Source organism: Caenorhabditis remanei, chromosome II, assembly GCF_010183535.1.
Source record: "Caenorhabditis remanei strain PX506 chromosome II, whole genome shotgun sequence".
Taxonomy (NCBI): domain Eukaryota; kingdom Metazoa; phylum Nematoda; class Chromadorea; order Rhabditida; family Rhabditidae; genus Caenorhabditis; species Caenorhabditis remanei.
Window position 1 is genome coordinate 4,573,940 of NC_071329.1, and position 20,393 is coordinate 4,594,332.

The following is a 20,393-nucleotide window of genomic DNA, read 5'->3' on the forward strand; positions in this document are numbered from 1 at the left end:
TATCCGTTTTTTGGATATTTTTATGAAATTCTGATATATTCTAGATCGGGAGGATTCAAACCCGCGTCTACTGAAGTAAACTTCAGCCCGGATAAGTATAGACCTCACGCAGCGTAACTGACCGTGTCTAACCGGAACCGACACAGATAAGAATGGTGGGGGAAGTCAAAGTGAAATGAAATTATCTTGTTTTTGGATACTTTTTATAAAATTCTGATATACGAAAAGAAATTATCCGTTTTTTGGATATTTTTATGAAATTCTGATATATTCTAGATCGGGAGGATTCAAACCCGCGTCTACTGAAGTAAACTTCAGCCCGGATAAGTATAGACCTCACGCAGCGTAACTGACCGTGTCTAACCGGAACCGACACAGATAAGAATGGTGGGGGAAGTCAAAGTGAAATGAAATTATCTTGTTTTTGGATACTTTTTATAAAATTCTGATATACGAAAAGAAATTATCCGTTTTTTGGATATTTTTATGAAATTCTGATATATTCTAGATCGGGAGGATTCAAACCCGCGTCTACTGAAGTAAACTTCAGCCCGGATAAGTATAGACCTCACGCAGCGTAACTGACCGTGTCTAACCGGAACCGACACAGATAAGAATGGTGGGGGAAGTCAAAGTGAAATGAAATTATCTTGTTTTTGGATACTTTTTATAAAATTCTGATATACGAAAAGAAATTATCCGTTTTTTGGATATTTTTATGAAATTTTGATATATTCTAGATCGGGAGGATTCAAACCCGCGTCTACTGAAGTAAACTTCAGCCCGGATAAGTATAGACCTCACGCAGCGTAACTGACCGTGTCTAACCGGAACCGACACAGATAAGAATGGTGGGGGAAGTTAAAGTGAAGGGCGAAAAAGTATCCTGATTCTAGAGGTTTGAACTCACGTTTATCAAAATGATCCTCAAGAGATTCTTCTCGATCCATTGCTTTCCTGTCAGTCGTATATTGCTCTCGACCATTCCGGATCCTTCACGATGGTTGGTTCCTACTCTATTCGCTCGATGCTTTCTTTATCACTGAAAAAACACTAATTTGTAAACTTATTGAGCGAATAGGAAATATGAAAACGAGATAAATCATGGTTATGGGGATATATCAGAGATGGTCAAAAAAGAAAAAAATAGAAGAGTCACCATCGAGTACGGAGAGATGGAGGACGACTGAGCCAAGAAAATGAGGTTAGGAGACTGGGGGTTAGTGGGCGGAGTCTAGTAGACATCGGCCATCTGATGGTCTAATAAAATAGATCGTAAAAAATGATTTCTCATGAAGATAAGTGAGCAAATGGTTGGTGTGAACACTAATGAGACAATAGGCAAATTCAAACGAGAGTGAAATTGGATGAAATGAGACGACCGCCATCTAGGGAATGACAGGTGTTTCCTCTAATGCGACCGTTCGAGGTTCCAAGTTTTCCACAAAGACCGATTTCCCAGGGAGATAAGGAGGGAGATGGAAATATGTGAAGACAAATGTCCCAGACAATCCTCAAACTATCACAGCTGCACTAATAATAATAATATTTCAGGAAAAAGTTTTGTAAGACTATCAGGGTAACTAAAATAGAACTAAGAAAATCGATTAATTTGTGAAATTTGGTAAAATTGAAAATACCAGCCCTAGACCGTCAGTCTCAAAATCTGTAAAATCGCGTATTCAGCGGTCTAAAAACCAAAGCAAGAGCTAAAAATCTACTAACGAAAATAACGCAGCACCTAAGGTGCCTCCGCCAGCGCCCAAGAGTGCCGAAACTGTGCCGCAACAAAAAAGCGAATCTGACAAAAATAGCGACGAGAAATGCGCGCCCGTAGGTCAACCAGGTGACATACGGGGTGAGTCTAGAAACTCAAGCGACTTTAAAGAAATGTTTTGAAGAGCACACGGTGCCAACCGTACATAGCAAAACTTCAACTTTCAGCTTTCATGTCTTCAATTTTGAACCAAAACATTTTCTCTGAGCAAATCACGTTGAAATCTTCGATTCAGAGCAATTGGTGCGCCACAATCATTCTGTCGTCTCATTTCATCCTATTTCATTTTCGTTTGAATTTTCCTATTGTCTCATTACTGTAAACCCCATTTTCTACAAATTTCGAAAAAGCACCAAATTTCACAATTAATCGATTTTCTTAGTTCTATTTTAGTTACCCTCATAGTCTTACAAAACTTGAGTTTTTCCTGACCCATATTAATAGTGCAGCTGCGATAGTTTGAGGATTGTCTGAGACATTTGTCTTCACATATTTCCATCTACCTCCTTATCTCCCTGGGAAATCGGTCTTTGTGGAAAACTTGGAACCTCAAACGGTCGCATTAGAGGAAACACCTGTCATTCCTTAGATGGCGGTCGTCTCATTTCATCCAATTTCACTCTCGTTTGAATTTGACTATGGTCACATGACCGTCAACACAAACCACCTGCTCACTTATCTTCATGAGAAATCACTTTTTATGATCTATACTATCAGACCGTCTACTAGACTCCGCCCACTGACACTCAGTCTCCTCACCTCATATTCTTGGCTCAGTCGTCCAGTATCCCTCCGTACTGGATGGTGACTCTTCTATTTTCTCCTTTTTGACCATCTTTGAGATATCCCCATAACCATGATTTTTCTCGTCTCTCTCTTCTCTATTCTCTATAAACTCACTGAATTTACAAATTAGTGCTTTCTTTTTCAGTGCTGAAGTGAAGTGGACAGAGCAAACGAACCGTCGTGATGGAAGAGTAATGGTCGAGTGCAAGAATCGGTTCACAAGAAAGCAATGGATCGAGAAGAATCCCTTGAGGATCATTTTGATAAACGTGAGTTCAAACCTCTAGAATCAGGGTACTTTTTCGCCCTTCACTTTGACTTCCCCCACCATTCTTATCTGTGTCGGTTCCGGTTAGACACGGTCAGTTACGCTGCGTGAGGTCTATACTTATCCGGGCTGAAGTTTACTTCAGTAGACGCGGGTTTGAATCCTCCCGATCTAGAATATATCAAAATTTCATAACAAGTATCCAAAAACAGGATAATTTCATTTCGTATATCAGAATTTCATAAAAATATCTAAAAACATGATAATTTCATTTCACTTTGACTTCCCCCACCATTCTTATCTGTGTCGGTTCCGGTTAGACACGGTCAGTTACGCTGCGAGAGGTCTATACTTATCCGGGCTGAAGTTTACTTCAGTAGACGCGGGTTTGAATCCTCCCGATCTAGAATATATCAAAATTTCATAACAAGTATCCAAAAACAGGATAATTTCATTTCGTATATCAGAATTTCATAAAGATATCTAAAAACATGATAATTTCTTTTCGTACATCAGAATTTCATAAAAATATCCAAAAAATAGGATAATTTCATTTCAGTCGTCGTGGTGGCAGGACGTATGGTGGTTGCGTTGATATAAAACGTAATAATGGTAATTAATCATTGAAACAATAATTATCCCAAAACTTTTTTTTTGCAAATTTTTTTTCCAAATATGTAGACGTACGGTATACAGGTCAGGCTTGGTCGAGGTCGGGAAATCGGGATACTCGATTTCTCGGTTTTCCCGACTTTTTTCGGGAAAATTTCCCGACGAGAATTTTACCGAAAAATTTTTCGGGAATTTTTCCCGACGGGAAATTTCGAGAAAATCGGGAAATTTTTTGTAACAGTAATATTCAAAAGTTCGAAATTTTCCATTCATTTTTACAGGGTTTCAACCGATTTTTTGTTGTTTTTAATCAAAATACTTCTCAATTTTCACCTACGGTGCTCCAAAATAGAAAACTATTGAGTGCTGAAAGTTTTTCGAAACTGATGTTTCTCCAGCAAAACGTTTAATTGATGGGGTACCAATCTCGAACTGTGAAAACAAGTATACATTAATGAATAAAAATAAAATCTATCGAAAAATAGTTATTTTTAAGTCATTTGAAGTCAGTTTGACAAAATTCTCGAATTTCTCGAAAATGCTCGATTTTCCCGAAAAAAGTTTCGAGAAAAATTTCGAGTACTCGATTTCCCGAAAAAAAATTTCGAGAAATTTTTTCGTTCTCGATTTTCCCGAAAAGTTTTTCTCGACCAAGCCTGATACAGGTGTACGGGTAACGAGGCTTACGGTAAAGAGGTAGTTAGGTAAAAACAGGTGCACTGGTACTTGGGAATTATGAACAAGGGTATGCTGAATTACAGGCCTTTTTTCAGACATGTACATAGGTGTACCTGGTGACGTCACCCGTAGGTTGGGAGAATTCTTCTAGAAACGGGGGAGGGAAAGTTCTTCCTCCGTTCTACTTATGTTGAGAAATTTTGATTGTAAATTTAAAATTTTTAACTTTGAAAGTTTGATCGTTTAAAGTTCTGTGCTTCGTAGGAACTGTGTAGTCAGAGTTCTGTTGGTTCTTTTTAAAAATTTATTTTCTAGAAGAAAATATTCTTTGAAGAAACATAACAAGTATATCCTCATACGTAACAGTTTAATATCTGGATCCCGTTTCCGTGGCAGTTGTTCCAGTTTTGGTTGTTCCAGTTGCAGAAGTACTTCCAACAGTTGTCCCAGTCATAGTTTGTCCATTGCCAGCTGACTTTTTCTTTTTATTCCGACAGTAGAAGAAGAGACCAGCTCCAACGGCAAGAATAATGACCAGAGCGACAATACCTCCGATTATGAATGGGAGGCTATCTGAACCACTGGTTGTACTGGTAGTTGGCAACCAATCACAGGCCGGTGCTAAAATTAGAAGATTTTTTTTTAACAGAAAGTGAAAAACTCACATTCACTATTCTCCTTGCAAAATATTTCCACGCCTTCACGAATCAATGTGTCACAATCACGGTTTTTATCTTTCTTACAAAGTTTCAACAGTTCTTCTGGAGCATTTGCACACATTTCTTCTGAGACTTGTCCCACATTACCCTTACAGACCTCCGAAATTCTGTTTGCTCTGAAAACCCGACTTTTTGACTGCAACAATGAAGATAAAACAACTTACACATCCGTACTAGTTGCAATAGGATTGAATAGTCCGTTAACTCCTTTAATAATTGCTGTATTATTTTTTAGATTCGAAAGCAGTATTCCAAACATAAGACTCTCGGTTTTCGTCTAATTGTAAGTTTTGTAATCGACTGGGGGAAAATTTCTGGAAATTTCTGCAGTTCTAAAAAGTGCCCTTATTGAGTTTAGTAGGCTGGGAAAGTGTTGTAGTAGAACGGTCAGTGACCGGGTCGGTTGGTCATTTCTATTTAGTTAATTTTAAAAGGGGATGTGCGGTACTAGAATTTTCTAAATCTCAGAGCTTTCCATGCTAAATCCTATTTTTTGGAAACTTAAAAGTCTAAAAGTATCTACAGAAAAGGCAGAACCATGTCAGAAGCTTTCAAATTTCGTGTTGAATATAGTGACAATGAAAAAACAGAAATTTCGGAGTTGAATTAAATAAATTACTATTGATCCTTTAATAAAAAGGCATCCGTATTCGAGAGTGCATTTCTCAGAAGATAGATGTTACAGATGTTTGATAAATTTCGTAGATTTATTTGATGTGAAACAGCAGTTATTTACCACTGAAAACCTTAGAGTTTGTAGTAGTTTTGTAGTTTTAATGTTTCCCGCATTAACAATAACTCCCCCTAATGGCAGCTGTCATGCCTGTACATATTATGGGTCTTTGAACACCGATAAATTCAGGGTAGTGATTTCAGCACCGTAAAACACATTTATTCATCACAAAATAGAAATACAAGTAAAACGTTCTCAAATAACAAAAGATCAATATCTAGAACCCGTTTGAGTAGCAGGTGGCGCTTCTATGGTAGGAGTTCCGGTGTTAGTTGCTCCAGTTGCAGTCTTACTTCCATTAGTTGCTCCCGTCACTGACTGTCCTTTGCCAACTGACTTCTTCTTCTTCTTACGACAATAAATGAAAAGAGCGATACCAACAGCAAGGAGAACCACAGCTGCGACAGCACCTCCTATGATGAAAGGAAGATGACTGGATGTAGTGGTAGTGGTAGTAAGCCACCAACACGCGCTGGCTAGAATAGAGAGATTAGTTAGACAACAATGCTCAAAAACGTAATATCTCACCACTGGAATTATCTTTACAAAATTTTTCCACACCCTCTCGAATCAATGTGTCGCAATCAGTTTTCTTGTTTTCTTTGCACCGCTCCAATAATTGCTCCGGCTTTTTACCACAGTCGCCTCCAATTGTGCATGCACGTTTTATAGCTTCCGCTCTACAACACAGTCAGGTTATTAAATTTTTTTGAATATGTAAAAAATTACATGGAAGTACTGTCTTTAGTTTCGAATTCACCAAGAAATTTCTTGTCAATCGGTTTATCTTCTCCTGGATTTCCAATCATTCCTTATAAAACTTGCTCTATCTTTTGATTTCTTGCAGTAGTTGAGGGTAAATGTGAATTATTTTCTATCAAAACTAGTTTCTTTTTTTTCTTTTATGCATTTTCTCACGAGTTTAGTAAGGTACGAGGGTGCCGTAACAGGACGAGGGGTTGCTATGAGTTAGGGCGCGGTCAGGGCGGTCAATTTCATGGTGATTGAAAACATGAGCAGCTAATTAAAATCCAACCGGGGTTTGAGTACTGACCGAGACGGTCAAGACGGTCAGAGAAAATTGGGCAGTCTAATTAAAAAAAAAGAATGAGGTAATATTTTTTTCATATCTCAGACTCCGATACTTTAAGAAATTCTAAAAAACTTTATTATTGGCGTATCTGCTAAAAATCGCTCTAAACGCCACAATTCCCGTTCTTCTGGCTCAAAAGGAGCTTTGGTGGAAGGGTTTTTCTGAGTGGCCGTGTAGTCCTCTCGGACAAAATTTTTCACTTTTTCCATCAAATTTTCGGGTATTTTCATACCTTATAGCAAAAAAAAGACTCCAGTCCTCTTTTGAATATCAGATTGATTTGCTTCTGGACTTCTAGAACAGGAGGAGAACATTTCTACCACAAGTGGTCAAAATTTGAACAGTTTTACGGCTCCGCGTTTTAACGGAACTGGAAAAAAAGTGCGCCTCTCAGAACAATCTGTTTCTAGAACTCCACTTTTTAGAATATAACTCTGAAATCAGCAGTTCTAGAATGGAGCAGTTCTGGAGAAGTTCTGAAATTGGAGAGTTCTAGAAAGAAACAGTTCTGAAGAGGCACAGTTTTAGAAAAGACTTGAAAAAAAACAGTCCTAGAAAAAAAGGAAAGTTCTGATATGGACAGTTCTGGAATGAGACAGTTTTAGAAAGAGACAGTTTTGGAATGGGAAAATTTTTGAAAGGCTTACCACCAAATTAAACTCAAAAATAATCCCTCAGGCGTACTCGTCTTCAGGAGTTATCCTTGGCGTCGATGTTGTGGTAGAATGCGTTTGTGTGTAGAACCTCAAACTTGGGTAATTAAACCTTTTATATAAACGAATAAAAGAGTTAACAACAAAAGAAAGGATGTAACAGAAAAGGGGATAAAAGAAACAAGGGAGAACATAAAAAATAAGGAGAATAAATAAAGGGAGAGAAAACAGAAGAGACCGTCTTAACACGACGGTCTCAGAACACTGAAATGATGGAAGGGAAGAAAAAGGGGGCTCTGTCTGTCGGGGGGCGGGGCTACAGACAAAGCAAAAAATGTGTTATGTGTCATAACTATTAGAGAGTGTGGACAGTGCTGGAGTTGCAGCATCTGTCCAGGACAAGAGTTACATCTTCATCTTCCCACACACAAGCAAGAGGGAGCTTGTGATAGGAAAGATCAAGATGTCGTAATGTAGAGCGTGGGTGAGGAAGAAATAGTGTAGACAGTTCTGGAGTCCCAGTATCTGTCCATGACAAAGTTATATACCTGTGGCCTCTCCCACACAAGCATAGAGAGCTTGTGTTGGAGAAGCTACAGATATATGAGATAACAATAGAAGAATGATTGGAATGTGGAAGGAGGAGAAGAAAATAAGAATACACGATAATAATAATAATAAGAAAGTAAATAAAATTAATAGAATTATTATAATCGAGTATACTCCCGGCTCAGCGATTAATGTCTCCTTTCGTCCTTTCGGTTATCTCTGGACTGCTCACGGCGGTGTCCTCCTCTTTCCCTTGATTGGTCCCTACGAGGGGCGTGGCTGTCTCTTCGGCGACCATGTGATGGTCCCGGGACATTCGGGTCCTCCGAATCGTGGCTGGAGCTTCGTCCTCGGCTGTTTCCCCGAGGGGCGTGGTTGTCACCTCGGTGACCATTTGTGCTCCATTGATCGTCGTAGTCTGGCCTTCCTCGATGTCCCCGAGGGGCGTGACAATGTGGTCGAGTCGGATTGGCTGGGACGTAGTCCTCTGGAGTCCGGTGAATGTGGACTGGGTAGTCACAGAGCGAGTAGTGATGCTCTGTGACTCGTTTGCAGTACCGACAGTGTGTCGGTCTGCATTTGCAGAATCCGTGTGCGAGGGGTTTGATGCAGCGAGAGCATCTTATTCCTCTGATGGAGTCGCGTCTATCGTCCGCTGACTCGACGTTCTGACAATTGTCAGAATAGTGGTTGAGCCCACAAAAGGCGCAATCGTTCTTGATTGCTTTCAATTCGTAGTCGCGTGGGTATATCCATCGTTTTGGACGAGATGGATCAAACCCATCGTCTCTTCTTTTTGGGGGTGGCGATCTCGAACGATGACTGTCCTCATCTTCATCTCTCTCTGGATGATCGTCTTGTCGTTCCGGCGAGCGACGCTTGTCCTTTTGCTCCTGGGATGGCCGATTGTCCCTGCGATCCCCATACTGTCCTGGCGATCCTTCACGTCGACGTTCGGGTTGTCCTGGCGATCCTTCACGAATACGTTGGGCTTGTCCTGGCGATCCTTCACGGCGATGTTGGGCTTGTCCTGGCGATCCATCACGGCGATGTTGGGCCTGCCCAGGCGATTCTGGAGCCTGCTCAACTCCGGAGGAGCCTCCCCGGCCATAATACCGGATAGCTTCGATATCGTTGGTTGTTGCCTCGATAGAACTTTTCAATTCTTCAATTACCTCCGTGTGTTTCTTGATGGCACTTCTTGCTTCATCCAGATCTCCTTTTATGATCTTCAAGAGGTCGACCAACTCTACTTGTTGCGCCGCCATGTCGTTATGGATATCACGGAGTCCCGTAGTTGCCTCCGCTGATATTGCGGTGAAGAACGTCCTTGCGCGAGCGATATCTGTCGTTACTTCACTTAAGCTTAATCCACGGTTGGCGAGATATCCTCGGATTTCCAAGTCGTCTGCGATTCCTAGGTCCTCCAGTCTCCCCAATGCTGCTCTCTGGCGTTCGAACTCCTCGATCGCCTGTAGGGTCTTTATGAACTCTCCAGTGATCTCGGCGTTCAATCCAACAATCTGGTGGATTTTGTCCTGATTGTTTAAGGTGTGGCTGTGGATTATTTGTCCAATTTGTCTGCTTGCATCTGCAGCTCTCCTTTCTCGTCTATTCATTGCGTCTTTTGCCCTTTGCAATTCATTTGCAATGCGTTCTAGTTCCCAATGGGGCGGTCGATCTTCAGGGTATTGTTCTTCGCGTCTTGTTCTGTTCATGATGGCGAGTGTGTTTGCTGCAATTTGAACAGATTTAGTGGCTGAATATTGGAGCATGCAAGGAGACGAGTAATTGTACGAAGGCATGCACATTGGACGAGATAATGTAGAACTGGGCATGCAGAAAAAGAAGATAAAAACTGTGGTTTTTAAGCCACGTGTTCCGTTTTTGGCCGATTTCTGGCGCGTCGGCGCTTGAAGAAAAAATAAATCCAACATATGATCTCGATTGGCATCATGATGATGAAAAGTATTCCTTTCAGGATGTTCTTGACAACTTTGAATCCGGCTCTTGTTATCATTGTGTATGTGAGAAGGAATCCAATTCCGACTATTACTAATACAGTGATGACCGTCTTCATGTATCCAAGGTAGCTGTCGATGACATGTCCGATGTCCGGAAAGTTGATCTCGTTATAGAGCGTCGAATCTCCTCGAATTGCTCTGTAGATCGATGTCCAAATTGAACCGGAATACTTCAAGTTTCCATTGATTTCGAATCGTTCACTGTTTCCTCCGCAACTGATCGAGCATGATCGTCTGAGCTTAGCGTTGCTCGAGAAAAACGTGAGGTTCGTGTTGTATCCTTTTGGAGTACATCTGATGGCGAAGACTTCCTTACCGCAATCCACGTTTGCCATAGTGTCTTCTTTTCGAGTATAGCAATTGACTTCGGCTGTTGATCCTGCTTCGCAGGCGTAACATCCGGCCGCTTCTTTGGCTGTAGCCTTGCATCTGTCTTCGGAAAGCATTGTTACTGTCGACCATTTTTTCAGGATCTTCATAGTAATCTTCATCGTTGCTGTTCCTGTGACTGCTTGTACGGTGTCATTGCTCACTTCCAATTTCCAATGTCCTTCTCGAATCGGGAGATGTCGTTGGGGTGAATCAAACGCTGCTTTCGATGTGTATCCCGTGGTTAGAGCAATATGGTGTAGTCGTTGCAACAGGGTTGTTTCCTCGGATATCCTTTCCAAGGACACTTCCTACTAGACCCATTAGCATTATCACTGTGATTGGCAGGACGGAGGAGAATGTCGTTGGTGAGCTTTTTGAGAAGCAGACTTCGTGATCCACGTCTTCGGCGTAGTTCATAGCCTTCCTTTTTCTCAAATTATACCTTCTCTCCTGGTCGTCCTCTGTGACTGTTGGCGTTGACACGTCTTCCGGCGTGTGACTCGTCTCTTCCGTGTCAGGTGTTTCTTCCGCGTCCGGTTCGTCCAACTCGAGTGGGATCAAGTGGTTAATCGACTTACGCAGCTCATTTCCTGTGACTGTCTTGACGATTGCTTCCCGAATTGATCCCTCCGGTGTCTTCACCAATTCCTTGATCTGTCCGATTTTCCACACATTCCGAGGTGTTGGTTGTTCTTCCCAGAGAAGAACGCATTGTCCGACTCTGGGTTGACTGGCTGATCCTCGTTTCTTGTCCATTCTTGACTTGTGGTGTGTCCTGAGTTCCGTGAGGTACTCATTCGAAAATCGTCTCCAAATCTTCTCTGACGCATTGATTGATGCTTCTAGCATCTTGATCGTCCCCTTTCGTGTCTCAACTGCTTGTGCTTCTTTTGATGGCATGTAGTCGTCCAGCGAAGTGAGCGTTGATTCTAAGGGCAGTGTGACTGGAAGTCTTGGCGTCATGAAGTCGGACGGTCGGATTGGATTTTGCGTTCCCATCTCGTTGTCCGGATACGTGAGCGGTCGATCATTCATCATCGCCGCTACTTCATGGAACACAGTCTGGAGCTCTTCCAAGTTGAGCTTCTGGAGACGTCGTTCCTTCATGAAGGACTGCTTCGCGATCTTCACCATCCTCTCATACATTCCTCCTTTCCAGGGTGAAAGTGGTGTGATGAATTTCCATTCGATGTCTCGGATGCGTAAGAAGTTTAGTACTTCTTCTGTCAATTCCGAGGAGTCAATTGCGTCCTTTACGATCTTGTATCCCAGCGTGAAGTTCGTTCCATTGTCCGTCAGTATTTTCGTCGGCATTCCTCGAATTCCGATAAATCGGCGTAGTGATTGTATAAATGACGACGCTCTCTGATCGGTGACGACTTCTATGTGGGTAGCTCTGGTAACCATGCATACGTAGATGATCCCGTAGGCCTTCTGTGTCGTTCCATCTGGTCCTTTGTAGTCGATCGGTCCGAATCCATCGATCCCGATATTCCCAAAGGGGCGTGTTTTCGTTACTCTCATCGCTGGGAGTGGTGCCATGTCTGGGTACTTGTATGGTAACTTAGATACCCGTTGGCAGGGTACACATTTTGCCAGATGTTTCTTCACTTGTTGACGAATCTTCGGAAGACAGTACTGCTTTCGTATCGCCGTAATGGTGTGGTTTTCCGACAAGTGGAGCTTTCCGTGTTCGTGGAGAATGATCATCTTTGCCAATGCTGAATTCGGTTGCAGCAATATCGGAAACTTTGTTTCTTGCTCCAATTCGGCGTTCTTCATTCTTCCAACACAAACTATGACTCCTCTGTCATCTTTTGTTAGTCCAAGATCGTTCCACTTTTTGAGTTGTTGCGGCGTAATGAGTTTCTGCTGATCTTTGATAAGGATCTCTCTTGCTTTCTTGAATTCCTCCGTTGAGATTGTGGGTGAATCCGTGAATTCCATCCACTCGGGGATTTTCTTTCCAAGCTTGTCCTTTCCTGTTGCCAGGCGTCTTTTCAGAAACTTCATCGCGTATGCCACAATGTGGATCATCTTGGTGTAGTTATTGGTGACGTCGCAATTGAATATTGCGATTTGATCTTGTCCAGTCGTGATCATACCATATGCGTGGTGAACCTCCGTGTTGAGGTGGAAGGTGTCTCGTTCTTGAACCCATTGTTCCAACGTTTGTCCGATTGGAATTGGTCCGTTGAACCACAGTTTGTTGTCCGCAAGCTCTCGGTTGCAGCCTCGTGTTCCCAGATCCGCTGGGTTCTCTTCTGAAGCCACATGTCCAAAACTCACTAGAATTCCCATGTCCGTGATTTGATCCACTGTGTTGTAGATGGATTTCAATCGATTCGCGACAAGGATTCCAACCACTTTCTTGTCCGTTGCTCCTTTCACCCAGCTGAGTGCTATCGTGGAGTCCGTGAAAATGTTGATTTCGGTGACATTGATGTTGCCAAGTTTCAGAAATTCAATGGTCTTGAGGGTGTTGACTGTACCCATTTCAAGTGCTTGCATCTCCAATTTCGGGATCGTCCAAATTTCTTTCAATGGTTTGACTTTCGATTTGGCGTATATCAGGTGGCATCCCATCTCGTTGACAACATAAATTGTCCATGCCGTTGCTTCCTTCGAGGCGTCCGTGAAAGTCACTAATTTGTTGTTAAGCGACTTACTGATTACGTGACGTGGTATCCTCTTGCTGAATCCTTGGATGTCTTCCACCAATTGTTGCCATTGGATCTCGTGTTCCTTGTTCAAAGGTGTGTCCCAATCGTATTCATCCATCCATAGTTCCCTCTGGAACAGTTTCATTGGCAGGACGAGGGCTGCTAGCGATCCGAGTGGGTCGAAAATTCCGTGTATCACGCTTGAAACGGTTCTTCTCGAATTGGATTTGCAATTGTCCAGCTTCACTTCCATGACCAACTGGTCTTCTTTGATTGATTTTGATTTATTTATTTATTTGAAGGACTTTCACCACTTATACAAATAAGAAAAAAAGAAACAGTTATAATTTAAAAATTAGAGTGTTTAAGTATTAAAAAGGGTTCCACAAAATTAAAAGAAATATTACATCGAAATACATCGGAATTAGGAAAACTGGGGAATATATGAGGGGGGAGTTTATTCCAACAGGAGATAATCCTGTTGGTAAAAAATTGGCAAGTGTTCTTAGTGCTGTTTGATAATTTAGATTTGATATAATAGGGGTGACGGCGTAAATTATTACTAAAACGAGGAAGACTTATGTGCACGTCGTTATAAATTCTTACTTCTTTACTAACAAGAATCTTATACATAAAAACTAAATCAATAATAATGCGTCTATGTTCAAGAGAAAGAATATCACAATGTTTAATGGATTCAAAATAAGATATGTAAGGAATATTAAATTTACGAAAAACCCGAAAAATAAAAGTTTTTTGGACTGACTCGATTAGCCTAACTTGTTCTTTAGATGTGGGGGAGAAAACAGTAGACCCATATTCCAAAAGGGGACGAACATAAATTTTAAAGCATTTGATGAAAATTTCGAAGTCAGCATGACGGAGAACATTGAAAAATATGTTGACTCTTTGATGGGCTTTGCGAAGTGTGACATCAAGGTGGTTTGAGAAGTTAAGATCAGAATTGAAAATGATACCCAAGTCTCGAATAATTTTTGTTTGGGGAATAATTGCGTCATTAATGGAAAAGTTCAATGAAGCTGAGTTAGAGTGTTTTTTAGAATGATTAAACGATATTACTTCACATTTTTCAGGCGCAACACCCATTTGCCAGTTGTCACACCATACACTTAGTCTAACAAGATCTTTTTTGATGCAGTCGGCGTTAGTAGAAAACAGTTTTAAGTCATCAGCATAGAGTAAGTAGTTTGATTCGAAGGCGTCACCAATGTCGTTAATAAAAAGGAGAAAAAGGAGAGGTCCAAGAACTGAGCCTTGCGGTACTCCAGATAGAACAGAACGGTCAGATGAGAAAACATTGTTAATACACGATGTCCCATGGTATTCCCAATACTTTGGGCGTGGTATCTTCTGATGCGTCTTTCTCTGGAATCATCTCTCGCAGTTCCTTGGAGTTGGTTGTGAATTCTCGTAGATTCATTCCCATTTCATTGAACGTCTCCTTGGGGCAACTGTATAGTTTGATGATGTTCCCTGGATCCATATCCGTTGTCATCAGAAGATTGTCCACATACAGATTGTAAGACATCTCACGGGCCATGTCCTGGTCGTTGATTGTCTCCAGGTGATGGTTAATCGTTGCTGCTAACAAGAAAGGGCTTACATTTAGACCGAAAAGGACTCGAGTGAAGCGGAGCACCATGATGTTGTCTCCTGTGAAGTCCTTGTTGATGTCTTTGACCCATAGCAGTCTTGTAGCATCTCTGTCATCCTCATGGAGATAGACTTGCAAAAAAGCCTTCTCGACGTCCGAGGTGACAGCCGTTTTTCCTGATCGGAAACGTAAAAGCATCCCCATCAAGTCCGGAAGAATGGTGGGTCCTTGATGTATCTGGTCGTTGAGGGATGGTTTGTTCTTGAAGTGTGCGGAGCCATCTACAACCACTCTGCATTTTGTGGTTGTCTTCGTTGGCGTGAAGACTGGTTGGTGCGGATTGTAGTGTACAAGTCTTTTTCCCGTTCGTTCGTGTGCGTCAACGATTTCCAGTATTCCTTTCTCGAGTTGGTCTTGGAATACTGTGTCGATCGTTTTCAATACTTCTTTCGAGTATTGTCGTCCTACACTAATGAGTCTCTTCTCAGCGATTGAGTAGTTATCAGGTAACTCCTCGCGATCCTCTTTCATGTGCAAGCGAACGTAATATGACTTATCTCTCTTTTCCACAGTCCTCTTGAAATGTTCCACAGTCGCTCGCTCCATTTCTGCTTTCTCGTTGACAAGCGATCCTGTGAACTCTTCCGGCTTCTTCATGGTGGTGTCTCTCTTCTGCTGCTCCTCGACTCTTTGAGCTTCATCGATTGCTGTTTTTCCAATTGCTGTGAACATGTAGTGTTCCGATGGATTGAGCTCGATTTGTGAATCTCTCGGTCGTCCAATAGTTGTATTCCCGAATACAGTATCCAGCAGTGCCATTCCTGATGGTAGACGTACCATGTTTCCAGTGAGAATCAGTGTGACGAAATCATCTCCGATGATCATGTCTGGTACAACTGATGTCTCGAAAGCGTCCTTGTTCATCCTGATGTCGTTCTTCAGGATGTACATCATGTCCTCTGGCGGAAGCGTCCTCTTCTTGATCCTTCCTACCAATTGATCTGATATGTAGGGTGTGATTTCCAATTCCTTGTTCGAATTCGGTACTCTGCATTTCACTTTCGTAAGTGCGTATGCTCCTGGTTTCTGTTCTCCTGATTTGAAAGTAGTTAGGGAAAACTTATCTTTCTTTATTATTGGGAGTTTCCAGGTGTTCGCAATCTTCTCCGAAATGAATGTGAGATCGGCTCCGGTGTCGATCATCAGTGAGATGCGTTCCCATTTGGAATTGTGTGGATTGTACGCTTCAGCTTGAATAGTTGGAATAGAAGTTGTGGTGTCCCCGCTAGGACGAGTCGTTGCTGCTGCAGTCTTTTTGTCTTTCGTGTCCTCTTCGTTTGAATCTTGTGACTCATGGTTACACTCTGCGTTGATGCTTGCAGCCATCGTGCGTCCCTGTGTCGGCTTCTGTTTGTCTTTCTTCTCCGTCTTCTTCTGATGAGAAGTTGAGTCATTGTTTGGACAGTTACCGAAGTGGTGCCCCGGCTTGTTGCACTTATTGCAGATTCTGCCAGGGCAATTTGACGTCTTGTGTCCTTTGCGTAAACATTGACCACATCTATCTTCTTTTTCCAAAAATTTCGTACGGTCAATTGGATTGGGCATTGTCCTGCATTGAGACATGTAGTGGTTCTCTCGGTTACAGATCAAGCACTTCCTCGCCTTCTTTTCCTGGAATCGATTGTTGTCCGCGGAAGATTTCTCGTTGCGAGCGTTCGGCTTCTTGTCCTTCCCGTCCTTTCCACTCTTGTCTTGTGACCGTTTTGACAGCAATTCCAGGAGTTCTTCATCCCTGGTGATGATGTTGTCCAAATCTTTGAGGAGTTGACGGATCGTCCATTCTTCAGGTCGATCCAGCTTACATCCGTATACCTCCTTCTGGATTTGGAAAGTGAACTTCTCAATGATCAGTTCTTGTGTGAGCGTGTTGTCTATTTTCTCGTCCGTGAGCAGCAACTGGTTGGCTATGGCCGTTACTTTGTCCAGTAGTCTCCTTTGGTCCTTAATAGACTCGCTCCTGGCTTCTTCCTTCTTAAGCCTTGATAGTAAATCCGACACAGCCTTTTTCTTGTCCCCGTACTTCTTCTTCAGGGCGGCAAGTGCTGGTCGATAGTTGGCGTCAGTCAGCTCAAACGATTCGATGTGTTCCCTGGGTTCTCCTTCCAGGGCGTTCAATAGATAATTGAGTTTCAATAACTCGCGCATGTTCGATTTTCCGATGACCTCCTCGAAGATGGTCATAAACCTCTCGAACTCCCATCTATCTCCTTTGAACTTCTTCAACTCCGTTTGCTTGACTGAATTGGCTCTTTGAAATCCTTGCAGAATTTCAATGAGCGTTGCGTTATCGTTCCGTACTTCATATGTGGCGTCTTCCTGCAGCGTAACATCTTGGTTTCCTTCTGCTTCATGCAATGGATCCTCTTGGTTATCTTCTGCCTCATGAACGCTTTGCGATGAACGAGTGGATCGATAATCCTCCAAATTCTCTGTGGCTCTTTCGAGCTCAATGTTGAGGTCGTCGAGTACCTCTGCGGCTCTCTCGTATGCATCGGCATACTTTGCCGCATATGCGTCAAGACAATCCAGCTCCTCCTGTGTCGGCTCTCTGTCTTCGACCGTCGCATTGAATCCTTTCTCCAGCGCTTCCATGTAGTTCTTGAGCCTCTCCATGGACCTCTGTAGCTTCTTTGCCTCGCTGGTTATGTTCTTTGCGTGATCTCTGAGAGCGTTGTTTTCGAGGGCTTTATATGTCTCAACTGAGCGTTCTGCTTCATCCGCAAGATGCGTCACCAGTGTGGCCGTCTTCGTTACTTGGGATTTCGCAGCTGACAGCATCTTCCTCTTCAATTCGGTCGATGCACCATAAACTCAAAAATAATCCCTCAGGCGTACTCGTCTTCAGGAGTTATCCTTGGCGTCGATGTTGTGGTAGAATGCGTTTGTGTGTAGAACCTCAAACTTGGGTAATTAAACCTTTTATATAAACGAATAAAAGAGTTAACAACAAAAGAAAGGATGTAACAGAAAAGGGGATAAAAGAAACAAGGGAGAACATAAAAAATAAGGAGAATAAATAAAGGGAGAGAAAACAGAAGAGACCGTCTTAACACGACGGTCTCAGAACACTGAAATGATGGAAGGGAAGAAAAAGGGGGCTCTGTCTGTCGGGGGGCGGGGCTACAGACAAAGCAAAAAATGTGTTATGTGTCATAACTATTAGAGAGTGTGGACAGTGCTGGAGTTGCAGCATCTGTCCAGGACAAGAGTTACATCTTCATCTTCCCACACACAAGCAAGAGGGAGCTTGTGATAGGAAAGATCAAGATGTCGTAATGTAGAGCGTGGGTGAGGAAGAAATAGTGTAGACAGTTCTGGAGTCCCAGTATCTGTCCATGACAAAGTTATATACCTGTGGCCTCTCCCACACAAGCATAGAGAGCTTGTGTTGGAGAAGCTACAGATATATGAGATAACAATAGAAGAATGATTGGAATGTGGAAGGAGGAGAAGAAAATAAGAATACACGATAATAATAATAATAAGAAAGTAAATAAAATTAATAGAATTATTATAATCGAGTATACAAATAGCTAGGGCGTAGTTTTACCAGTTCATTATCAAAAATCAAAAATGATTTATCACAACCAAGTAAAATTAACATCACAAGTAAAAAGTTCACAAGTATTTAACAAGAAATCAATAATTCATCGCTGTCTTGATATTCGACTTCTCCGGAGTCTTGATCTTTGACTTCTCCGGTGCCGCCTCTTTTCCATACTGCGATTTTTTTGGAGTGGTTGCTCCCTTGCTACTGATTCCAGAAGCTGAGTTACTACCAGTGGTCACTCCAGTCATCGGTTCCTTTTTTCCAGCTGCCTTCTTCTTTTTGCAATAACAGAACAGAGAGATTCCAATGGCAATGAACGCTAGGATAGCGATGACTGCCACAATGACCAATGGGAGATTGCTGCTGGCATCCGTAGAGGAATCACTGATGACTGTGGTTGCAGGAGCAAGTGTAGTAGTTGTTGTAGGGGTTGTAGTGGTCGTGACGCGTCTAGTGGTGGGTATCGGGGTTGTTGGTTTTGGAAGCCACTTACAGGCTGGTGCTGAAATAGAAAAATATGTAAAACCTTCTAAAACGGGAAAAACTTGCCATTGTTGAACGATTTGCAAAGAAACTCAACGGCGTCAAGGACAGTCTTGTAACAATTTTTGCCTTTTGCTTTATTGCAGTCATCGACTAATTCCTGCGGAAGATCTTCACATTCCTTTTCTGAAAAATCATAGAAAACATTTTGATTTATTTAGCATGTTTCAGTAACTCACTACGCCAACTATCTTCACAAGTATCTTTTAATTCTTTGGCACTGAAATTGTTGGTATTTAAATTTTTTGTTATTAACGGTTCTTACATTTCTACACTGTCGAAGGGTCCATAGAACATTTCTTGATTGGTGCAGCGTTTGACAGGAACTCGAAGAGAACCTCACGGAATTCTATCCACACTGAGGTAAAATTGCTCCTTTTATGCACCCCTCAAGGAGTTCAGTAAACTAGGAAGGTGCCGTCACAGGTCGGCTAGTAGAGTTCAGGGCAGTCGGGTTAGGGCGGCTAGGGCGGTCAAACTTTCTAAAAAAACAGAATGAGTGAACTTTGACTGTTATCGTGATATTGAATGAACCCGATGTCAGTATAGGGACAGGACAGGCCGAGGGGTGAAGGCCTGTCCGGGAGGTTACTTAGGGTCTGGACGGTTTGGGCGGTCAAGTAGAGTCCAGAACGGTCAGAGGCTTATGAAGATTGTTGGGGAAAATCTCATTTTTAATACCGAAAATAATTTTATGGTCTGACAAGTGGGCTTTTGGCATGTTTCATACACTCTAAGAATTCTGAAATTGTAAATTAAAAGAATCTGAAATTTGAAATCGTAAAATGCCTCTGTGAGCGGAAAAACAGTTTAAATCAGAATGCTTCTCCGTTAGTCGAACTTCTGATCCAAATTTCTTGGTCAACAGAGACGTTTAGTAATTTTAGCTTTAAGTGTTCTAATAATGTAAGAGATATGCCGAAATCAAAAAAAGATACCTGAAGACTCTCATCTTTTTGCTGAAACCCTTGACCAGATTGTGCATCTCTGCCGTTTGGCCGTAGCTTATATAAAGTGCATTCAAAACCGGTGATTGTTATAACGCAAGCTAATTATAAGTAAAATTCATTTTAAATTAGCCCAACCCTCGTTGAGAATGAGCGCGATAGTTTGGGAATTTCTGTGTCCGTGGAACATTCTAGAAATTTCACTTTCAGATCGTTCGTTTTCAGGTTTTCGTCATGTTTTCTACCATTTTCGTAGTCAATTTTTGTTATTTACGATCAAATTCATTAAGCGAGAACAATAAAATTGACAAAAATTGATAGCTACAAATTTTGAAGAAATCAACACAGCCAATGTCGAATTTCTAGGCCACGACGAAATGCCCAAACTCACCTGTAATCGATCTCAGCAAGTTTCAGACCAAATTAAACAATTCTTTCGTTATGAAAATGAACTCAGAGACATTCATACTTTATTATGTAAGAAATTCAGATTTCATGTACCTTCAAAAAACTTGAAAAAATTCAAATTTACTTTGAACTTGTCTCCCCCCCCTCCCTCTCTCGTTTTTGGCCTTTTCACGAGGTAGCAAAAAAAGGGCAAAACTATTTTTCTCTTTTTTACTACTTCCAAAGGGAAAAATAGTTTTTTACCACCTAATTTTGCGTCCTCCAGAATCGGCCCATCAAATATTTATCTATCTTTTTGAATCCACTTCGGTTGTATCAGTGGCTCCTTGCCCTTCATATCGAA

The 20,393-nt window shown here is 41.9% G+C and overlaps 4 protein-coding genes across 4 annotated transcripts; all 4 read right to left on the bottom strand.

The window, feature by feature from the left end:
• Nucleotides 1-4,488: 4,488 nt before the first annotated feature.
• GCK72_004514 (uncharacterized protein) lies at nucleotides 4,489-5,099 on the bottom strand (the record flags this gene model as incomplete). Its single annotated transcript, XM_053724724.1, has 3 exons — nucleotides 4,489-4,742; nucleotides 4,787-4,956; nucleotides 5,005-5,099. 3 exons carry the CDS (start codon nucleotides 5,097-5,099, stop codon nucleotides 4,489-4,491), a joined length of 519 nt encoding a protein of 172 aa, XP_053588918.1.
• Nucleotides 5,100-5,783: 684 nt separating this feature from the next.
• Nucleotides 5,784-6,382, bottom strand: GCK72_004515 (uncharacterized protein; the record flags this gene model as incomplete). Its single annotated transcript, XM_053724725.1, has 3 exons — nucleotides 5,784-6,049; nucleotides 6,102-6,253; nucleotides 6,303-6,382. 3 exons carry the CDS (start codon nucleotides 6,380-6,382, stop codon nucleotides 5,784-5,786), a joined length of 498 nt encoding a protein of 165 aa, XP_053588919.1.
• A 7,866-nt stretch (nucleotides 6,383-14,248) lies between these two features.
• Nucleotides 14,249-17,380, bottom strand: GCK72_004516 (uncharacterized protein; the record flags this gene model as incomplete). The annotated part of the gene is made up of 1 exon (XM_053724726.1): nucleotides 14,249-17,380. The coding sequence occupies one exon, from the start codon at nucleotides 17,378-17,380 to the stop codon at nucleotides 14,249-14,251; it is 3,132 nt and encodes a 1,043-aa protein (XP_053588920.1).
• Nucleotides 17,381-18,241: 861 nt separating this feature from the next.
• On the bottom strand, nucleotides 18,242-18,992 carry GCK72_004517 (uncharacterized protein; the record flags this gene model as incomplete). Its single annotated transcript, XM_053724727.1, has 3 exons — nucleotides 18,242-18,654; nucleotides 18,875-18,915; nucleotides 18,961-18,992. 3 exons carry the CDS (start codon nucleotides 18,990-18,992, stop codon nucleotides 18,242-18,244), a joined length of 486 nt encoding a protein of 161 aa, XP_053588921.1.
• Nucleotides 18,993-20,393: the final 1,401 nt, after the last annotated feature.